General features: G+C 49.9%; 1 protein-coding gene across 2 annotated transcripts; it reads left to right on the top strand.

The window, feature by feature from the left end:
• The first annotated feature begins 6,383 nt into the window (after nt 1–6,383).
• Nucleotides 6,384–20,022, top strand: DRD3 (dopamine receptor D3). 2 transcript variants are annotated; one of them, XM_009915133.2, is made up of 6 exons: nt 6,384–6,665; nt 13,333–13,445; nt 14,671–14,813; nt 15,940–16,136; nt 17,031–17,376; nt 18,207–20,022. In XM_009915133.2, exons 1-6 carry the CDS (start codon nt 6,384–6,386, stop codon nt 18,401–18,403), a joined length of 1,278 nt encoding a protein of 425 aa, XP_009913435.1. In that variant the 3' UTR covers nt 18,404–20,022. The 2 variants fall into 2 exon arrangements, with proteins under 2 accessions (XP_009913435.1, XP_069641887.1); XM_069785786.1 differs by lacking the exon at nt 15,940–16,136.
• Nucleotides 20,023–21,095: the final 1,073 nt, after the last annotated feature.

Genomic DNA, 21,095 nt, shown 5'->3' with positions numbered 1-21,095 from the left:
GACTCTTATTTGACACGAGCTGTGGTAACTTCCTCCCATTTCTCCAAGGAGTCTGTACTGGTTCTGCAAGCTGCTGTGCATACATTATCTGCTGTTTATTAGCTGCTTGAGTTCCTTTTTGGTCTCCACTGTGAAAACAAGTGAGTTTTGTAAAAAATGTAAAGCGACCAAGGCTGAATAGGCATATCCTGCTTAGATAGTATGGTATGAACTTAAGTTTCATCAGAAGTTGGCAGGTTGTGCCAGGCAGGAAAGCTCTGTTTACTTTACATCCAGCGGGCAAGGTTATTTTCATGGCAGCATAGGACCATTCAGGTTGGGAAGGGTCCCCCGGAGGTGTCACTCCAGCATCATGCTCCAAACAGAGTCAACCATGAGGTCAGATTAGGGCTTTATCCAGTCAGGTCTTGAAAACCTCTGTGGATGCAGAGTATTTTAACAATACTCGTTGTCAGGGGGGGCATCCTGGCTTACAGGATGAGTGATGGAACGTTTATTCCACCTCAGTGGCATGTGTTAGATGCTGCACTTCAAACACTGACTGTAGTGACAGCAACCGTGGTGTGAAAGCACAATAAATACAATTTGCAAACAATCCTTTAAGCTGCAGGAGTGGAGGGGCGTAGCAACTCAGCCAGAGATGGCAAGCTGGAAAGTGAGGAGCTTGGGAAGGACAAATAGGCTGGGTGAAGCTGTCAGAGGTTTGGGAACTGGACAGGGTGCTGAGACTGTGGCTAGAAACCAAAGGAAGCGACAAAAGCAGAGGTTGAAGAGAGAGAGAGACACAAGGGAACAGGAGTGCACAGACACTCACCGGACAAACTTAGCACAGAGGAACATTGGGGCTGATGGGCAAGGAGATGGGGAAAAGTTAAGAGGGAACACTGAGGTTTATCCAAGTGATTTGAAATCTTTACTAAAGAACCTGGGGACACGTAGAACTGAAAAGAAGATTTAGGGGAGTTGGTGTTGGAGGTGAGGGCAGAGAAACAGGCTGGAGGCGATCCAGAGGGAATGGACGAGGTTTGGGAATGGTGGCCTCTCTTTACTTTCCGTGCATGAGGGCAGAAAGCCTGTGATGGAGCTGGAGATCCAGGAGTTTGAGCAGTCTTTGCTGTTAGCATACACCTGTGAAACCTGCTGGCACATCCTCTCATTCTGAGGTTCCCACAACTCACTACTGACCTGTTTCTCTGCCCTGCTCCAGTGATACCATGTTGTCACAGCCAAGGGCTGCAACTTGTCCAGTGTTTAACTAGGGCCAATATATGCCACATCATACATGATTTTGGGGTGGGAAGAAGGAGTAGAGTTTATGAGAGAGAGTCATTGCACTAAGCACTATATTAAAGAAGTTGTAATGTTAAAAAAAAAAAAATGACTGCAAATATCACAATCATCAAGATTGCCTGTGCAATTTTAATTCAGCCCTGTCTCTGTGTGTGGTGCAATCTAATCTAAATAAAATGATCACACGGATTATTATCTTGCTCCATAAGATCTCTGCCGCAGAGCAAACACAAGAAATTCATTAAGTCCCTACCCCAAAGAGCTTCCAGTCTCAGGAAAACTAGACAAGGGGGCATGAAGGGAGCCACCCTGGGAAGGAGGTGGGGAGGGAGCACTGGTGAGAATCAGCTTAAATAGAGCAGCAACATTTACAGCTGGATTTTTTTTTTTCTCGAGTCAGAGTAATATTAAGAAAGGAGCTAAAAATAATTAAAGCAAGAAATGAGTTTCACAAGCTTCTGCTGTCCATCTGTCTCATTAATCTGAGCAGGTTGATGAGGACAGGTTGCTGCAGACCTCTCAGGACCAGAGGAGGGTAAAGGGCTGGGGCATTCACAGCGGGGGTCTCTGGGGTGGGGGCGTAACATGGATTAAGGGGTGAGGAGGCTCCTGGGAGAGGCAGCACCAGGGGCTCCACCGACACACAAGGCAAGGCAACAGGGAAGGTTTCAACACTGGAAGATAAAGATGTGAATCAGAACAACGGTGCTTTTGTGGGTAAAGCACTGGATTCCCCTGCTGAATCGCTCCTACCTTAAAGGAGGGGGCGAGGTGCAAGGTAATGTCTCTTTATCGATCCATGGTTAGCCATTACATCGAACAGATGACATCAGTAACGTGTACTGCAGTAGTGCCTTGTGGTCCCAGCGTCCCAGAGCCGATGCGAGCACCTTGCTGGCCACAATCCTTCGGGAATCGCCTATAAACAAAATGCATTTTAAAAATGCTAAAATGAAGCTAAAATGCCACCAGCTCTTTGCAGCTCTCGAGCCCCACTGCACGGAGCCGTTCTCACCGGCCATTCTCACCCAGCCTATGACTCCCACAGCCCTGCTAGACAGAACAAGCATCACGGTGTGTGCTTTTCCCTCTGTTTTTAATCACACAAGTGTGGGTGTGTTGGGCTCTTTCCAAGCTCACAGCTAAAAATCCTCTGCTGGGGACAGGTGGGAGGGCTTCCCCACCTTCCCTGACTGCTCCAGGCACAGTTTGCAAATGCATTCCCTAAAGGTGACCAGTATGGAACGGACGACAGCAGAAGTTCAACTGTACACATACAATATACGCATGGTAAATGTAGTCCGTGTCACACCATTTTGGAGCTCCCAAGGGGACAAGGGGGCTGTAGAGCCCTTCATGGGTCATTTGGTGTAGAGCCTGGCAGCTATATCCTTCACCAAGGACACCTGTGAATGTGTCACCTGTAGGGACAAGGCAGTGACTCATCAGACTCATTCAGTACCATCCACTGACCTGCCTCGGGGTAGTCACGGCCTTGGTTAAAGGCACTGACACTGATTAGTCCCCATCAAGTCCTGTGTGGGCACTCCACCATCCCCAGCTGGGCTAAAGCTGGGACTTCCACACTCCTCACACCTAATGGGTACGAGTGCTCTCTACAGCACTTCTCCCTCCTACCACCCTTACCCACAAAGAAATTAGCTTCGATAGCCGCAATCAGGAGAGACGATCCAGGCAGCCAGAGTCCCGAGGCACGCTTGTTAAGGTAACTAATTTCTTAAAAATAAATAAATAAACTCTGCCCTCTGCAGTACGTCCTCTTCTTCTTGCCCACCTGCAAGTTAGCCCGTGGCCACCGTGACCAGCGGGTGCATAAAGGAGGAAGAGCACTTGCCTTCCTCCCTGCCGGGGCCGCAGTGCCGCTCCTGCGACACTTCCACGCCTGGGAAGGGAAACCTCAGCCCTGCAGCTGAGCTTCCCGCACCTTCGTGAGAGCCCACAGCGAGCCCCACTTGCTGTGCCGGAGTGGATGGTGGGCACAGCCCAACCCTAGGAGAGAGGCAGCCCACCGGGATCATTCGTACCCCACAGAGCCCTCCCAGGGACCACGGTCCGAGGAGAACTGGGCCTCAGAGACCTGATCTCAAGACCTCAAGGGAAGCCACGTCTCAGAGCCAGTGGCTGTGGTCACGGTCTGGCCGGGGGTAGATGCGGCTGGCGTGCTGCTCCTACAGGAGAAGGACACTTCCCCGACATCGCTCTCCTTCCCGGCTTCCTTCCCAGCACTCTTTCATCTCAGGTTTAAGGTAGTTTATTTAAAGATTTTTTTTTTTTTCATTCTCTCCCGTTCTAAAACCATCTCTACTTTGAGCGCTTCTTTAAACTAACCATTTCTGAAGCGCGAACTTTCTATCCCCCGAAGGGGCTTTGCCTCTTTGCCTTCCACCCCAGCTCCGGCCGAGGCATCTCCCCCCGCTCCCCCACAACACGAACCCTCCGGGGCCAAGCCCACCGCCCGGATTCGGGCTCCCCACCTCTCTACTTCACCTCCCAGGCAGAAGCAGGTCCGTCCCTCGGCAAAGCTGCGGCCCCTGGCCTCCCAAATCCCCCCCCCAGAGCCCCTCCGGGGGTCCCGGCGGGGCAGGGGCGGGGGGCGGGCGGGGAGGAGGTGGCCAGACCGGCCCCGCCCCGCGGTTCCGCGCCGGAGGGGGGCGGCAGGAGGGAGCGGGTCGGACCGGCACCGGCACCGGCACCGGCATCGGCACCGGCACCGGCACCGGCACCGAGCCCTGCTCGGCGGCTGTGCCACGGCCCGGCGGGCCGGGGGGGTAAGTCGTGACTGCTGTCTCCCCTTCCCCGCGGGTTTTCTCCAGCCTCCCTCGGGCCCCCACACTCCCCCCTCCAGCTCCGGCATCGCCGGGGCACACGGCAGCCCCGGGTCGGGGAACGGCAGCCGGAGCCAAAGGCGCGGCCGCGCCTGGACCCTGAGCTCGGACCCCGGAGCCCTCCCCTGAACCCCAGCCCGGACCCTGCCATCCGGACCGGGACCCCCTCCGAGGCTGAGACCTGCGGGACGAGCATCCCTCCCTCTCCCCTCCGTCCCCACGGCAGGCGACCCTCGTCCCTGCCGCAGCTCGCTGCCCCCGGTGTCCCGGTACCCCCGGCGTCCCGGTACCCCCGTGTCCCACCACCCCCCGTACGTGGGTATCCCGCTCCCCCGGCACATCGGTATCCCGGTACTCACCCGGTTTGGCAGCACCCTGGCGGCGGGCAGAACGAGTAAGGGCCCGGGGAGGGGGATGTGGGGCAGTCCAGGGCTGGAGGTGGGGAGCTGGGAGGGATCCTGGTAAGAAAGCTTGGCCCCCGGGTGAGACTCGAAAATTGGGCTTTAGGATGTAAGGGGCAGGAAACCCGCAGGCAAACTGTGTAATGCGGTGCCTTAAGCCTTTTGGTTATATTGCGCGTGAGGTTTTGTTCATTCCCTGTCGCGGCTTTGCTTATCAGCTAGGCAGCTGCTTAATGTAGGGTTTTTTTCCAACGCTACAGAACCAGCCTTTCATGGCCCCAAACAATACAGATTTCCCAGAGCGGGAGCTGTGCCGGTGCAAGGGACGCTGCAAAATAAGCCCTGTATTTGGGTGGCTGCAGCTGAATTGTTTTATGAACAAACAGTCCTGGACTCGGCAGCAGCGCTCACGGTACGGGAAATCCTTCAGGTCCAGTGGAAGGCTTAACTTCTTTGTCAGAGGCAGGCAGAAGAAAGATAGAGAGGGAGAAACAAGCACAGGCACTTTCAGACAAAACGCATGCCGTAAGAGATTGTTTCACCCCTGTCCCGAGGGATCTGTGTTCACAGGACAGAGGGAAGTTCAGTTTCCATCTCATTTGGCCCTTGTCCCCTCCCGACTACAAAGCAGCAGGGGCAAGTGACACCAGTTTTAAGGATGAATATACACCAAGGGGCTGGAGCGATTCATACCTATTGCACGGCTGCTCTTCCAGGAGTGTGTGCTTCACAGATGCTGCTGTTCAAGGGGTGAGGTGGAACAAAGAGTAGTATTTATACCATTGGTGTTGCAACGATTTGGCCTTGCCTTTCGTACCTGTCACGCCGATGATAAGTTCAGCGATGGGAGCGCTAGCAAAGGAAAAAAAAAATGGGACACAAGTGATTAAATGTCACAGAACAACCCTGGGACAGCAGCCTTCATATTCCTGGAAAAAATCATCCTCCTTCTAAATCAAGAAAGGATAGGTTCCTGAGCACAATCACGAATCCATTGTAAGAAAAAGAAATGCAGAGTACCCTGCAAGCATCCTTCCATTATTTCATCCCAAATGACAAGGTGATTTGCTCCTCAGCATAGGAAGTGCATCGTCTGGCCAGGCATAGAAAACACAGAGCACAGCATGGATGAATTGGGGGCAGCACTGACAGTCAAGCTTTGGCAAGGCAGGCAGGGCTGAAGCAGAGCGTTATTTGAACAGAAGGCCTGGGACAGAAACACTTTGCAGGAAAAGAGTAATTCAGTAGGTGGTGCTTACTGCCAGGCAGCCAGGGTTCAAGAGGCTACTTGAGCATTGCAGGTGCAGTCTCTCCGCCAGGCTGCTGAGCCCTCGAGTACATGAAGTTATTGAAGATATTTTTTGACGAGGGAAGGGGAGGGTACTTCCCAGAAGAAAAGATGCTAGGTCCAAGCTTCTGGCCAAGCCCTAGTTTGGGTAACTGCGTTGGGTCTTCCTCAGCACTACAAATTGTTGTCTTTCAGACTGCGCTCTTGCCCAGCTGACTTGTACTGTGGTGTGACTTTGGTGCATCTTAAAACCATTGCCGCTTTCCGTACAGCTGCGTTGGTTGGTAAGATGCACCCTTCAGATGCACCCAGGAGGTGAAATATTGCATTCTTCTCTTGGCTTAGATTCAGTGAAAAACAAAACAGGCCAAGCAAGACTTTAAGCAAAGCTCTGCCTATATACGAGCAGAAAAAAAGACCGCTATAATCGGCTTGAAGTAGCATTCATGAAGGAAGCATGAAAATCATACACCGTCCACAGAAGGTACTGTTCTCCACAATTATCGTAGAGCTCTGATTTTCAGTCACCTCTTTCTTTCTCTTTGCAGCGGCGTCCCCATGGCCCTCTTCACAAGAACCAGCAGTCATCCTAACACCACCGACCCCGTTCCCTGTGGGGCAAACAACACTACAGAGCCCGACCTGCCACACTCGCATGCCTACTACGCCCTCTGCTACTGCATCCTGATTTTGGCCATCATCTTTGGGAACGTGCTGGTCTGCTTAGCTGTGCTGAGGGAACGCACCTTGCAAACCACCACAAACTACCTTGTGGTGAGCCTGGCGGTGGCGGACTTACTGGTGGCTACTTTGGTGATGCCATGGGTGGTGTACCTGGAGGTGAGTACGTCCTAGGAAAGATTAGCAGAATTTAAGCACAGTAGGAGTTCACCAGCATTAGTGCACGCTCTCAGGATAGGCCAGCTCTGGTACAGATAAAGTCCATTCATATTTTAAGCCCTCAGCTAGCTCTGGGGCACTTGTGGGGTGGGTAGCAGCCCACAATGTCACGCAGGTGGCCCTCGTAGGCTGGACGCGTGCTGGACAAACGCACCGCAGTCCCCCCTGTCAGCAGATACCCTGAGCCTTGCTCTTTCTGGCAGAGCACAGCCTCGTGGAGCTTGAATGGCAGCTGGGCTACAGCCGGCAGCGTAGATTGGCGGTTCTGATGTGCTAATATCACTTTCATCTGAGCATCCTTGAAGCTGACTCCATCAGCCAGAAGGGTTGCCAGTGAGCACCATGATGACTCAGGAATGGCGGAGGAGGCAATAGGGTGGAAATACCTTTATGGGAGCTCATCTTAGAGCCCAGATCAATCCCTGCTCCTGCTGGCCAGAAAACAAGCAAGGGCGGTCAAATCCTCGTCTCCTGCGGAGTTTAAGAGCCTTAACGTCCATGATGTTAGGTCAGCTCCAAGCAACGTTCCCCAAGCAGGCTGAGAAAGAGATGAAGCTAAAGAACATGCTCTAAAATCTCTTCAAGTCATGTGAGCATTTTCACAATAACTTCAAAGGACTCATCAAGCCCTCAGGGTCTTATTCTCCATTGCCCTGATCTTTGCACATTGGGCAGTGTAAAAATGTACTGGCATGACTGTGCACAGTATGGACAACACCACCAGCTATAGGGCAGCAAAGGTGGAAACCAAATCCCCCCCCCCCCCACTGCGGCAAAATCCCGAATTAATGAAGCCACTCCCGGGGCAAATATTTTTACTAAAATAAATACATGAAGGTGTGCTACAGCTGACATTTTTATCTGTTCTCATCAGCATTTTTACACTAATTCACAAAAATTGGTAGGTCTAGAAAAATTAGAGTCGAACATCTATCAGCCATAAGTTTTCAGCTGAGCCCTAGTACCCTGTTCTCGTGCTACCAGACACAGAATAAGGCTCTGAGCCATGATCTTGCTGAAGCCTCATGCTCTTTCTCTAAGGGGCAAGCCAGGATCAGGCTGAAGGGTAGGGTAAATATTCCGTTGGCAGCTGCCCACCTTTGGCTGACCTCTTTGCCGCAAACCAAAGCAGAAGCAGAAAGGGATTTTGACTTGTGCATATGGACCGCGCAGTGCGTGAACAGAAGGTAGGACAGGACAGGACAACACTACCAAATGTCAGACCTACTATGTGGTTACAAGGAGATTTGATCAAGTAGCAGGGGACTGGCAGTGGCCTACAGCCGTCCTCTGCCACCGGAGTATGTTGAATAGGAAACATAGCTCTAAGCTTTGACACCCAGCCTGGGCACTTCCCTTGTGTTAATCCAAGCCGCTCTCCCAAACTGTGCCCGCTGCAGTCTCGGCAAGGCTACAATTAAGAGAAATTAAGGGTTTGCTCTGCGTATAAGCATTACTAATAAGGGCATTGGTGGTTAACTGTTTATGCATAGCATTGCCATGGAGTAAAAGAACAAAGAGAGCACCATGATACCGCACGTGTGATCATGTTCCCAACGAAGTCAGTAGCAACATTTAGACTAACCTGTGTGGAGCGGTCCTGGAGCTGGCCTGCAGGATGTGTACAGCTCCGTTGTGTTACACTGAGTGATTAAAAAGCAAGGAATAAGGGGCGGGGGGCATGCAATCCCAGAAAGACAGAATTACACTCTGCAATTTGATTGCAACTAAAAAATATTATTAAAAGTCAAATTTTCTTTTGGACTGGAATAGTCCATCACCTCAAGCATATTCCAGTCTTTAATGAAATCACACTGTGCTTTGCATTAGAAAAGACTTAGCACTCCTTCTCGCTTGTGGAGAGAGCGGGACTAAGGCACATCTGTGAGGCAGCCTCTGCCCCCATGCAGTACTGTGGTCACGATTTGTGAGCACGACAGTAGGTCCGTTCCCTAGTCGTGTTTGCAGACCCATTCAAGATTCAGTTCCATCTGTGGAGCTTGGATAATCAAAGTAGCTGATCCAAGTCACCCAAACAACAGGGAGAAGAACCCACACACATCCCAAACCTAATCTACCACTCCCACCACTGCGCAGTATCTCCTAGAGAACCAGGCTGTAGGACTCCAGCAAGACTAAGATTTAAAAAGCAGTCCAAAAAGCCCCAAAGTCATTTAGATATTTGCTGCTGTTTATGGATCAGCGATGCTACCAATGAAGTGGAAATGGTATCATGCTTCAGTACACTATGGGCCTGGAAATTGCCAAGAAATCATTCAGTCCCCAAAACCGTGTACAATACCTATTCATCTACTGAACATTTGCCAAACCAGACGTCTGAGACCTGGCCATTATTTATGGAGAAGCTAATGGTGGATGAATACCTCAGATTTAAATGTCACTTGTGAACTTTGTGCTTTACACTCAATTTTTAGAGCTATCTGCATCCTGGACCTTCTCCGTGAAATCTGCCATTTTATCAATCATGCAGACCAGCACTGTCTCTTTCTGAGAAGTCTTTTGGGAAGGCTGTGACAGAGCAACAATAAGAACATTTTATAACCTCAAAATCCTCATCTTCACCTAATGAAGTTTCTGGCATAAAAATGCTATTCAGCACTGTGTCTAGCAATCTTCTGGGGTCAACAGGTAGGTCTAACATACCAGCACTGCTACCCCAGTTCTTTTCTGACCTCTGATGCTGTGGCTGGCGTGACTACTGAAGCTCACCAAGGTTTCTAAGACAGTGGCATTAGGGTATCCTGCCCACTGGAGTTTGATGGCATTAAATACCATCGTGCCTTATGGTTATTGTATAAATGGAGGAGGACATGTAGCAGCATGGCGTGGAGCATCCTTCTCAGTCTTCTGACAACATCCAGTTCTACCTCCAAAGCAAAAAAAGCTTCAGAAGATGATTGTCACTGAGGTCCCACCTGCAGCTCTGTTCAGAGCGTGCGAGAGTAACGCTGTCTCCTCTTCTGTGGCTCTCACACCAGAGCAGCGAGAGCTACAACTGCTCTTCGAGCTCAAGGAGCTCACCAGCCTACCCTCAAAGGGAGGGCAGACAACCGAGTTCCTGCAGCTCAGCAGCTGACCACTTGTCAGCAGGCCTGATTGCGCGCCTGCTCTTAGTTACTCCCGCCGTGCAAAAACATAAGCAGCCATTTCACAGCTACGGGGAGCTAACAGCACGCCCAAGAAGAACGCTTTCTAAAACACCAAACGCTTAAGTGAGCACGCTTAGAGGCACCGCTGCTTACGTGCCTGTTGTCACCTGATGCAACTTCATGTTCATACTTGGCCATCCATATACTCTTCAACATGGCATCATCATAACATACCTGATTTACAGAGATTCTTTCATTTCTTTTTAAGGATTCAGGAGAGTGACGGATTTGTATGTTTTTGAATGCACAATGATTTTTATTTTTTTTTAAATTGGAAGACTTCCCATAGGGTTGGAAAGTTAAAAATAATAATACCGCAATTTTGTGGCTAAAGCAGACTGGTCATCAAGAAAGATGAGGTGAGAACCTGACCTGAATAGTCTACAGGGAGCTTTAGCATTGTCTTTGAGAGAGCCAGGATTTCATCCTGGACTCTATTCCCACTTCTGCCACACATGCACTGAGTGGTAATGAGAGATTGTATCAGCTCATCTCTCTGTGGTTTGCTCTCATCAGCTGTAAGAGAATAATATTTAACCATCTACCTCACCCAGGCAGTTGTGAGGATTCATTCAATTAATACCTGTGATGTGCTTTGAGATTCCTGGACAAAAGGCACCAGAAGGATAAAGAACAGGTACCCTGCCAGCATATGAAAAACAGAAATGTACACTAGCAAGTTCTAGCTGCTGTAGCAAAGATAAGCGGAACAGAGCAATAAAAGGAAGAGCAGAAATAGAATTTAAAAAATTATGAACAAGGCCTATAATAAAAAGGCTCTTCTTCATTGTTAAATTTTGGAATAAATTCTGGGTTCACATACCCCATAGGTAAATATTAAATATTTCACCGATTTCAGCAGAGCTACTCCCCATTTTAGAAGTTGTGGCTGGTGGAAGTGAGGATGGGTTTTAAGCCCAAGCGTTTTGATCTGGCAAGCATTCTCTTAATACAAGCTACAGCTTAGTATGCAGGTGGCGCGATCTGAATGCATCATCCTGAGAGCGTTCACTTCAGAGCCATTCCCACCACCACCTTCTTCAGTTTTAATGGTTCACATTCTTGGGCTTAGCATTTGAATGTGCTCAGGACCTTGGAAACTCCCCCAGTTAAGTGCTTGCACATCTGCTGGGCTAGCGGCAGCTGGCTTTCATGCGAACACCTGGCACCAGCTCCTGGTAAATATTCTTCAAACTCCACAGAACACAAAGGCGCTGCATTGCATTTTGCCTCAGACTACAGAAACACCCCTTACTGGATCCCACTGCAAAGGCTTCCAGCATTTATATTTTTTTTAATATATATTTTGAGGTGGTCAAGCAGTTCTCAAAATCTGAAACTAAAGCAAAAACGGTGTGGAGTGTCTTTGAAAACTGAACCCACCTATTAAGGTGCCTCATTTCAGAGGGACAGCCTTCAGTTTGCACATCTTGTAGCCCATCTAATTGTGCAGAAAAGCTCTAAGGGTTTGGTTTTTTCCCTTTGCTTCCTTTTTTTTAGAAAAAAACAAAGGAGCCCCACAAGTATCAGTGAACTGAAGATGAAAGCACAGTTCCCTGCTGCATTTTGCAAGCCAATTCCCATTTCTCTCCCCCGCATTCATTCAGAGTCAGGGGGTCTAATGGAAGACTGCCTCGTTCAGTACCTGACTTCTGCAGCTGGGTCCAGCAGAGAACACCCTAAAGACACAGCTCACCTGAGCGCGTTTCTGTGCCCATGTGCGGGAATGCTAGCATAATCCAAACCATTTAAATTTCTCAGGATTATTTCTTAAACAACTCTGAAAACAACTCACACAGAGTGAATTCTGTATTTATACGAGTGCTCCTCTCTGCAGGGAGCTACGTCCTTCCTAGGCATCGACGCTTGCTGCAGGGTTGACCCACTGCCTCAGAAGCCACGCTTACTTGTGGCACCCTCTCCAGCTTGATCTGGGATAGGTATTTTTGAGTGGGTCTTGAAAAACCTCCAAGGCTGGAGCCTGCACAGGCTCACCAAGCAACCGGCTCCACTGCCTCATGGTCAGAAAGTTTACCTTCATAACCAGTTTGCACCTTTCTTCTTTCAACTTACGCCTGTTGCCTCTTCTTGTCCCACCACACACTTCTGGGAAAAACCTGGCTCCATCTTCTTAGTAACCTAGCTCCAACTTTCTTAATAACCTCCCAGTAGGCACTAGGGGACTTCTGTTAGTCCCCTCACCCCCCGCAAAAGCCACCTCTTCTCCAGGGTGAACAAGCCCTGTTCCCTTAGCTGCTCCTCACAGGACAAGTGCTCCAGCCCCCAGGGGCTGTCTTGGTGGCACTCCGCTGCACTCGCTCCCATTTATCAATGTTTTTCCCATACCGGGGCCCCAGAATCAGACGCAGTACTCCAGATGCAGTCTAAATGTAAGCAGAGAGACTGGGAACTAGTGCTGGTTCCTGATAGTTTCCCAGGATCCAGCTAAACCAGCAGGATCTACGGGGTTGAAGACTAAAATCCAGGCTCTCTCCAAGCAAGGACTTTCCTCCTGCTTTCTCTCCTACCCACCCCCTTCTCCAACCAGCGCAGCATTAGATCGATTTGCTGTACTCATTCAACAGGCTTATCTGTTGGAGGACAGGCTGCCTCCTTCTTCATCTCCAACAAGGAGTGGGTGCTGAGGCAGAGCACCTTGCTTGGAGTCAGGCTATCATCCCAGCCCCGAGGAGAGCAGTGCCACGTGGTGCTTGGAGCATATTGCTGTCAACCGAAAAGATCATTGTCGAGAACTTGATGGCTGGGCCAAAAAATGCATTTCTCCATCACAAAGATTGGCCACAGCTAAGCTTTCACAGTTACACACTTCAGATTAAAAATTCAAAACAACCAGAACAAAAGCTCGACATGGTAGCAAACCAAAACCCTTTATCCGAATAGCTTGTGAGTTCTCTCTCAGATCTAATAATCAAAATCTGTAACTGAGATAAGAATCCAAATAAGCTTTTAGAGAAGCCTCGGGTCTCAGGTCTCTGTTTCATGCATAAATGCATAAAATTTGCAGCACTTTTCCAGCTCACTGCCTGCAAGAGAACTCCAGCAGCTAAGCTGGGAAACACTTTCAGCCCTTAGATTTTCTCAGATAAGCCTTAATCAAAGGATATATACAGTGATATCAAATTTAAATCAATTTATCATGCTAGGTCTTAAGGGAAGGGATAGCTGCTATCTTTTTTTTTACCCTGCCTCCCTCCGTAAGAGTAAGTCAAGGATTGAAATCAAGGTGTGGTCCTTCTCCGTGACCTACCGCTTTGTTATCTTGCACACAACATAAGTGCCTCAGTTTCCCTCTGCACATCACGGTGGACACGAACTCGTCTAGCTGTTGAGATACTGTGAGGAGAGCACCTCCTTATACATAACTTACCAGGACTCGGTGCAGAACAAGGCTGACAGTTTTGTGGTTGCTGCTGCAGGTGACCGGAGGAGTCTGGACCTTCAGCCGCATCTGTTGTGATATCTTCGTCACCATGGATGTAATGATGTGCACAGCGAGCATTTTAAACCTCTGTGCTATCAGCATTGACAGGTGAGAGCCAACAGCATCCAGGGGGATAGTCTGGAGATGGGGGTTGGCCCCATACCCCAGCGTGGCAGGGACAAGGAAACAGGGTTTGCACGGGCAGCATCGGCATCTTCGGGAACACAAGTCTCCCTGCAAGTCCGTCGCTGTCACTACTGCTATTAATACAGTTCTGCCCGCCATGTGCTGGAAGATGTCTGTACTTAAGGGCAGAGAGGCACAAGCAATAAAACATCACTGATAGGTAGTCAACCACATCTTCATGCTTTTTGAAGGCAGGAACCAGTATTGGTCATCTAATTCCCATTGAGTCTCAAAGAGGGTTTCTCCACCTGGAGACCTCACTCATGAAGTTTTAATAAACAAAATCCTGCCATATACATAGGGAGGGGGTGAAGATTATTGCAGCTTAATCTTCAGCCTTGCTCTGGTTTTCTACATCATGAAACTGAGCCTATTTTAAGCAACGCTGAGGGCTGGGAGCCAAGACCTCGGCACACATGGTGCTGTTAGGACCGAGGAGTGGGGGAAGGAAAAAAACCTGCACGCTGTACCTTTGTAATATGTGGTTCAAGGGTAATCATACGAAGCAGGTCTCAACGCTGGGTTGGTCCAGTGTTCCTCCACGGGAATCTTCATCCCTATTTCATTTTGGCTCTGTCTGCAAGTAGCAGCCCCCAGGCTATCCTAAAGACGAGACTCCTATGCTTTCCAAATCCTAGCCTTGCTGAGCTGCATCCCCTGGGGCACCCTGGCAGCCAAAGGCGCTGAACGCCCACCCGTGGGCAATCCGCTGGCTGTCAGCAAGGCTGACACCAGAGCGGGCAGCTGAGGCACAGAGTGTAGCGAGCTGTGGTTGCTCCAGCGAGTGCTATTTCCCAGCAGTGCACATATAACCTTAGGGGTTTGAGGGATGGGGATTTCCTGGGGTTTCTAGATCCATCTGGTATCCCAAACCTTGTAGCTTCACAATGCCAGCAGTTCTGCAGAGCATTTCTCCGCAGTGCTGCCAACTAATTCTGATTTCCTCTGTTCCTCCCCACAACACCCCGCTTACCATTTCTATAAATTGCTGATTCCACCATCTGATCTTCTCTCCTTTCGTCTTCCCTTTCTTCACCACATTCACCATCATGTTCCCTACATGGCTTTCATTTCTCCTTTTAAAACCTGGTCCTTTTCCTCGCTCCATTCTTACCTCTCCTCTTCCTGGAGCTGGTTTGGTCCACAGATACACTGCAGTGGTGAAACCAGTTCAGTACCAGTACAGCACCGGGCAGAGCTCCTGCAGGAGGGTCTCTCTCATGATTGTGATAGTCTGGATGCTGGCATTCGCAGTGTCGTGCCCTCTCCTCTTCGGCTTCAATACTACAGGTAGGTGATGTCCCGAACAATAGCACACAGGGAGGGGTTGGAAATGAAGCTGCCCTGTGTATGGTCAGGTCATTTAATGTGGGTCCTGCAGACCTTCCAAGTTACAGGAAATTTTAGGGAACTGGAAAGCACATTATGAAAGGTGAGAAAAATCTCCAGTGCTGGAGAGCAGATGTGCTCTTGTCCATAAACTTGCCATTTGCTCAGGCAGACGCTGCCTATTGCTCTGAGGACAGACCTGCCTGCTTTACCAAATCAATGCCATCAGAGTGTCCGGGTCTACAGATCCCCCAAACAATCACTCTGCACACACAGACCAAATCTCCAGACGTGCAGCACATCCAACACACACACACACATCAGACTTACTGATCTTGCCGATATCAACAGGTCCAGATGCACAGGCTTAAATCTGATAGAGGACACATTTCTAAACAGCAAGGACTGCATATTGGCACTGCTTCTGAGAAATCTCCTTCCCATCTAACCGGCTGTCTGCCTCCTCACTTAATCCTGTGAAGAGAGCAAACAATTTAGCCTCCTCCTTGGAAGCAAGTTGGTCTTTCCCCTTCCCCTCACCTAGAGGAGCCCGTTCTCCCGAGGCTGAGGGGCTGGGGAGCCTTTCTCGCCCCTGATCCACAGGCAGAAGTCCTCTGCTCCCCATCCATCCTCTATGCAGTGCTTGAGGTGAGAAGGGGACAGGGGGTGGGAAGTGCTGTTGTCCCCCACTGCCTGGTCCAGACAGATGGGGGTGAGGGCACACCTCTGCATCTAGACAGCTCAGAGGCTGCCGGAGGAATAGGAGAAAGGACGAAAGGAGAAAGGATCCTCTGAGAAAGGATGGGAGTAGGCATGAGAGAAGAGGGCAGAGCTGTTGGCCAGAAAAGCAGGCAGATGCATACCGGGTCATGCTAGACGGCCCCAGGTAGAGTCCGTTTTAAGCATCGGTGAGGTGAGTGGGTAGGCCACAGTATAATTTGCAACAACAGAGATAGGAGATACTTGCACTCCTCAGACTGCCTTTGTCCCCCAGCCACCTTTCGACTTGCTTTGCCAACGCACCGGACCCTCCTTGTACTAAACCGAAGCAGCTCAGCCGCTCCTCTCTCTCTCTTCTCCTCCCCAGGGGATCCCAGTGTCTGTTCCATATCCAACCCTAGTTTCATCATCTACTCCTCTTTGGTGTCCTTCTACCTCCCCTTCATGGTGACCCTGCTGCTCTATGTCCGGATTTACCTCGTGCTAAGACAAAGACAAAAGAAGCGAACCCTCACCCGGCAGGGCAGCCACAGCGCCAGCACCAAACCGTGTTATGCACACAAAGTAAGAGCCACATGAACGCAGTAGGAGCTGTCAAAAAGGACAGGGCATGCATCACCTCTTCTCCTCAAAGGGTCAAAGCACAGAATGGAAAGCATAAAGAAGGGACATGGCATGTTTTCATCCCATCCTTCACTCATACGCCATGATATATGAGACGCAGAAGCTCCAGTTAAATCCTTTTCAGCCCTCTAGAAAGCAGGTGCTCCCTGTGTATGTCTGCCCTCTAGAACCAGGTGACTAAAAAAGAGCATGGCCTACTTCTGTATTTCTTCAGAGCAGGGCTTTCTCAGCCATGCAGAAGTCTGGCTAATTTTTTCATTTATTGTCTTCTGATTTTAATGTCTTCATTTATTGATTTTTGCTCTATGATGCTTCATTCTCAGGGCTTCACAGGCTTTAACCTAGATTATTTAAAAAAACAAAAAACAACCTCTTCATCTGACGGACTTAAGAGGTCAAAATGCTCATGGTGCATGGAGCATTTTTTCCACTGACCTTTCTAGACGAAATACCTGCAACCATGGGAACTAGCGCAATGGTTTGAAAGGGCTTGCCTGGTCATGCATATCCGCTTGTTTTACCCATTTTCTCACAGTGAAGCTACATTAAAAAAGGGTGGGGATGTTGAGGGGAGCAGGGCCAACAAAAAAATACAAGCAAAAGGTTAGCAGAGTAGGTGTTTCAGCTCTTGTTCTCATGCTTCTCCTTGGTGGGATGGAGGCAGAGTTGTTCGGTGCTGGTTCACCCTCTGATAAGCCAAGGTCAGTCCAGAGGATATGGTGCAAACCTAAGAAACAAGTGGGGCTAAGGATGACTCCTACAACTTTCCTCATCCTTTGACCCAATTAATGGTTTGGATGGTTCCTAGTTCCTCTGTGGCATCCTCTTTTGCAGGAACACATGGAGAGAAAAGCTTTGCCAAACAGAAGCCAAGGCACCTTTTCCCCCTGTCTCCCACTCAAATGCTCAGGCCAGGAGACATCTACCAAAAGGCAGCTGCTGACCGTCTTCAGCCTGCAGCGGTACCGCAGCTTCTGCCACGAGGCATCCCTCACCAAGACACCAGGGACTACACAACACAGCAGGCTGGAAGAGAGGAGAAAGAGTACGAAGCCAGGACTGGAGGTACGGACGCTCAGCGATGGCAAAACCATCAGCTCTTTGAAGCTGGCGCAGCAGCAGCCCCGGCTGATCCAGCTTCGGGAGAGGAAGGCTACGCAGATGCTGGCTATCGTCCTGGGTGAGTGAGAGCCACTCTGTCTAGTGGGGTGCAAGGGCTGATGGTTTGGGACTTGCAAGAGCAAGGAGTCTCCTAATACAGTGTAGAGAGTAAAAAAATGCAAGCCAGACCCAGACTTCAGCTGTCACTGATCCGCAAACTCTGAAGAGACGACGGTGGGACATTTAGGGAGCTAGGGTAATGCTCTCAAATGTTGAGAGCCAAGTATGTTAGTGTTTTATTTGCCATGATTTGTTACCCTCCTGTTTTAAATTAGTGGCCAACAAGCCCTGCTAGAGGGAGCAACAGCCAACACCTTTGCTTTCCCTTTTCCTTTATTATTATTATTATTATTAAGCTGGGACGATCCTAAGTTTCCATACACACAGAAGCAATTAGGTCCAATTACAGAAGGGGAAGGAGCAGCAGAGGAACCAGCTCATAGAGCTGGATAGAGAAGCCAGGAGACTGGTGCCCCAGTCACCTGCCATGGTCACCAGATGCATTCCTTCCCCTCATTAACTCAGTAGTAGCAGGGAAATAATGCAGCCCTCGTCGTAACTGATTAAAGCAGCTAAGGCAGCAGTCTAAGTTGTGGCTGCTTGCTTTTGTCTGTCACCAGACCATTCCTGAAGCCCCATCCATCCATTCACATAACTGGTCCCAAGGAGCCTCTGCTCTTGCCAAGTCCCTCTATATCAGGAATAAACGTCGCCTTCAGCGTTTACCAGATGCAGACATGTGCATGGAAATAGTGAGAGGATGGAGGGAGAGGGCACAGTTGCAGGCCCCTTTCCAAGCAGTTGCTTCTCTAAATTCATGGATTGTTTTCTCCCTCTCTCTAAACCCAGGGGCATTCATAGTCTGCTGGCTGCCCTTCTTCTTGATTCACATTCTCAATGCCCACTGCCCGTCCTGCCACGTGCCCCCAGGGCTTTACAGTGCCAGCACCTGGCTTGGCTACGTGAACAGCGCTCTCAACCCCATCATCTACACAACCTTCAACACCGACTTCCGCAAAGCCTTCCTCAAGATCCTCTGCTGCTGACCGCGGGGCCGGCACCGGGCTGCACAGGCTGAGGTTTGGAGCAGAAGCAAACCGGTGAGTCGCTCGGCGTCGGGCACAGCGGTGCCGAGAGGCAGACCTGGCGTGCGGTGGAAGATAGCTGCCGCAGCATGCCGGCCCTGGGAGCTGCCAGGCTCGCAGAGCGCACGGGACCCAAGAGGACATGGACCCGATCTCCCCAACCTACGTGCCGGGAACGCATTTGCCCTCCTGCTGCTGGAGCCTCTGCCTGCAGAAGGCACCCAGCTCACGCGCAGCAGTCCTAATAAGAGAGCGGAATGTGACCTCTTTGATAAGGATCCCGATCCCTTTGATCGGGAGCCAAGAGCAAAAATTCGGCAAGGAAACTTAGAAACGGAGCGCCGATGGAGAAACGACAACATCCCTGCTGTCTCCATCAAAAGGTTTGCCCATAAAACTGGGTCAGTCTCAGTGCTTGAGATAATTGCTCCAGTTGCAAGTGAAACCTTCCCCTGTGCTGCCAGCTTGTATTTTATTGCTCCTTGCAAGGTAGAGAGGTGGCTACCATCCCTCTGGTAGGTCAGATCACATGAGAAGTGCCACACTTATCACAGTGTCCCCTCTCTTCCAAACCCAAGGACCAGCGATAGATTGGCCACTACTTAACTACCATATACCCAGTCATCTGCTGGGGCCACTAAATAATGAACAAGGCCTAGGATAGCTCCAGTCATGCCTGCGATAGATTCAAACCTGTTTTTTCAGCTGGGGCAGGTGGCATGCACCCAGCCTCAAAACTTGTTTGTAGTCTTTTTGGAACCAATCTGTTTGCGCTCCTCTCCTCATCAGGAGCGCTGCTAGATGAAGGGTTTGTCCTGTCTGACTGCTGCGATAACTCCTGTGACCGCCCACGCTGGGGGGAGAGCTGTTTCAGTAACATCCCTCCCAGTACGAAAGGACGTGTGCCTCAGGATCAGACCCAGGACTCTCCCTGGCTCCCCTCGCCGATATACCTGTCAGCACACAGGGCGTCCGTACACCCCAGCTTCCAGGACCTGGCCAAATGGAGCCCTGCTACAGCCTCCTTTCCCAGCAGTATTTTACAAAGCCATCTCCAGTAGTTCCTGGGTGAAAACACCAGAAAAGCCCTGCCGTACCACGTAAGCTGGTCCCACGTCAGAGCACTCTAATGCTTGTCTCCTTGTATAAACAAACGTGACCTGGGACAGCCTCAACACGTTTCTTTCATTTCCCCCCCTCGCTGTACTGGATCAGCTCTCACTCCCAAGACTAAGCTTAGCTGTGCTGTTAGCCGCGCTCGTTTGACAGCTTTGGGTGTAACTGTGTGTGCTGTCTCTGCCCGTGTCCATGCCACAGCTCCTCCGTCTGGGAAGGGCTTCCTCTCTTTCCTAATATAAAGCCAAAACCGTTGTCCTCAGACTCTGGAGCACATAGCAGAGCTCTAGCTTCTTCTTTTGTTTGTCTGGGTTTTGGGAGGAGGTGCTCGTGGACAGCATGTGCTGTTTGCTTGGGGAGGTGCCCTCCATACTGCATTGTAACTGCATTAGTCCAATAAAACACAGATGTAATTGGAAGTTTTGGTACCTTTGTGGTGAACATAGCCCTTCCATAAGCCTTTTCTCACCGTAGCCCTCTTAACACCTTCCCGGTACGGTATTATCATCCGCCTGGACCCACAAGAGGTCTTTATTATTACTTGTATTTTACTTGCACCTGGGAAAGAAATCAATGGCTGCTGTAAGTGTTACTCCATCTGCTCAAAGGTGCAGGACAGCACCGAAGGTACTCAGCACACAGGATATTGGGGGTATCAATCAAGTGAATCAGCCTGTGGACAGATTGCTGCTCAAGTAATTCTCATTAAGATGCTTCATAACACATACCACCAGAGACCAGTTTCAGTTGCTTTACACACACAGTTGCCAGAAAGGTGGAAACAAGGAAAAAGATCTTTTAAAGAGTGACTAGGTCCATTTCAAGCCCTGGCCTAGCATCTCTCAGGTGTCATGTTCAGTCTGATCTTACTTGAATTTGAACCTGTTCTTCAAGCAGTGATCCCCAAGGCGATTCAGGATAGACGTGAGCAACAGGAGTTGTGGCTGAAGATCAAGCACTATTTTGGTACCCACACAGTTATGAGGGATGGGGAAAGTTCTATGCCTAAAAATATCGTCCTTTATTTAATAATTTAGATTTGAACTATCAGATCACAGAACAAACAGCATCCTCTTGAACTATAACCTGCTATGGATGAAAAAAAAAAATAGCACCACAAACCCCCCCCACAATTACAAAAACTCAGCTCCAAAATAAAACCATCTCTCTCTCCCCCTCCCTCAAATACTGCTTGAGCTCCATGCCCAGTTTTACTGTGGCAGTATGAACACAGGTGGCTTCACAGGAAAGGCCAAGGAACAGAAGCAATCAAAGGTGCAACCAGTTGATTGCACAAAGGTGCACTGTCCTCCCCAGCAAGCCAGAGGGACAGCTGAGGAGCCCCCCAGGACCTGTGCTTCACAAACCCCCCACTCATTATTTACAGTAGAAAAATCCGCACTCCCTCATCTTTTAACTGAAATGCCTCCTCCTAACCTTCATTTTCTACACCATTTTCATCTTTGCTGGTGCTTTTCCCCTGGCTCCACAACAGCTGGAAGAGGAGAGGTTAGCCGTTACTCTGTGCTCTGCTGAA

Source organism: Haliaeetus albicilla, chromosome 6 (assembly GCF_947461875.1).
Source record: "Haliaeetus albicilla chromosome 6, bHalAlb1.1, whole genome shotgun sequence".
Classification (NCBI taxonomy): domain Eukaryota; kingdom Metazoa; phylum Chordata; class Aves; order Accipitriformes; family Accipitridae; genus Haliaeetus; species Haliaeetus albicilla.
Note: the sequence above shows the minus strand (reverse complement) of the source record. Positions and strands in the feature narration are given on the sequence as shown.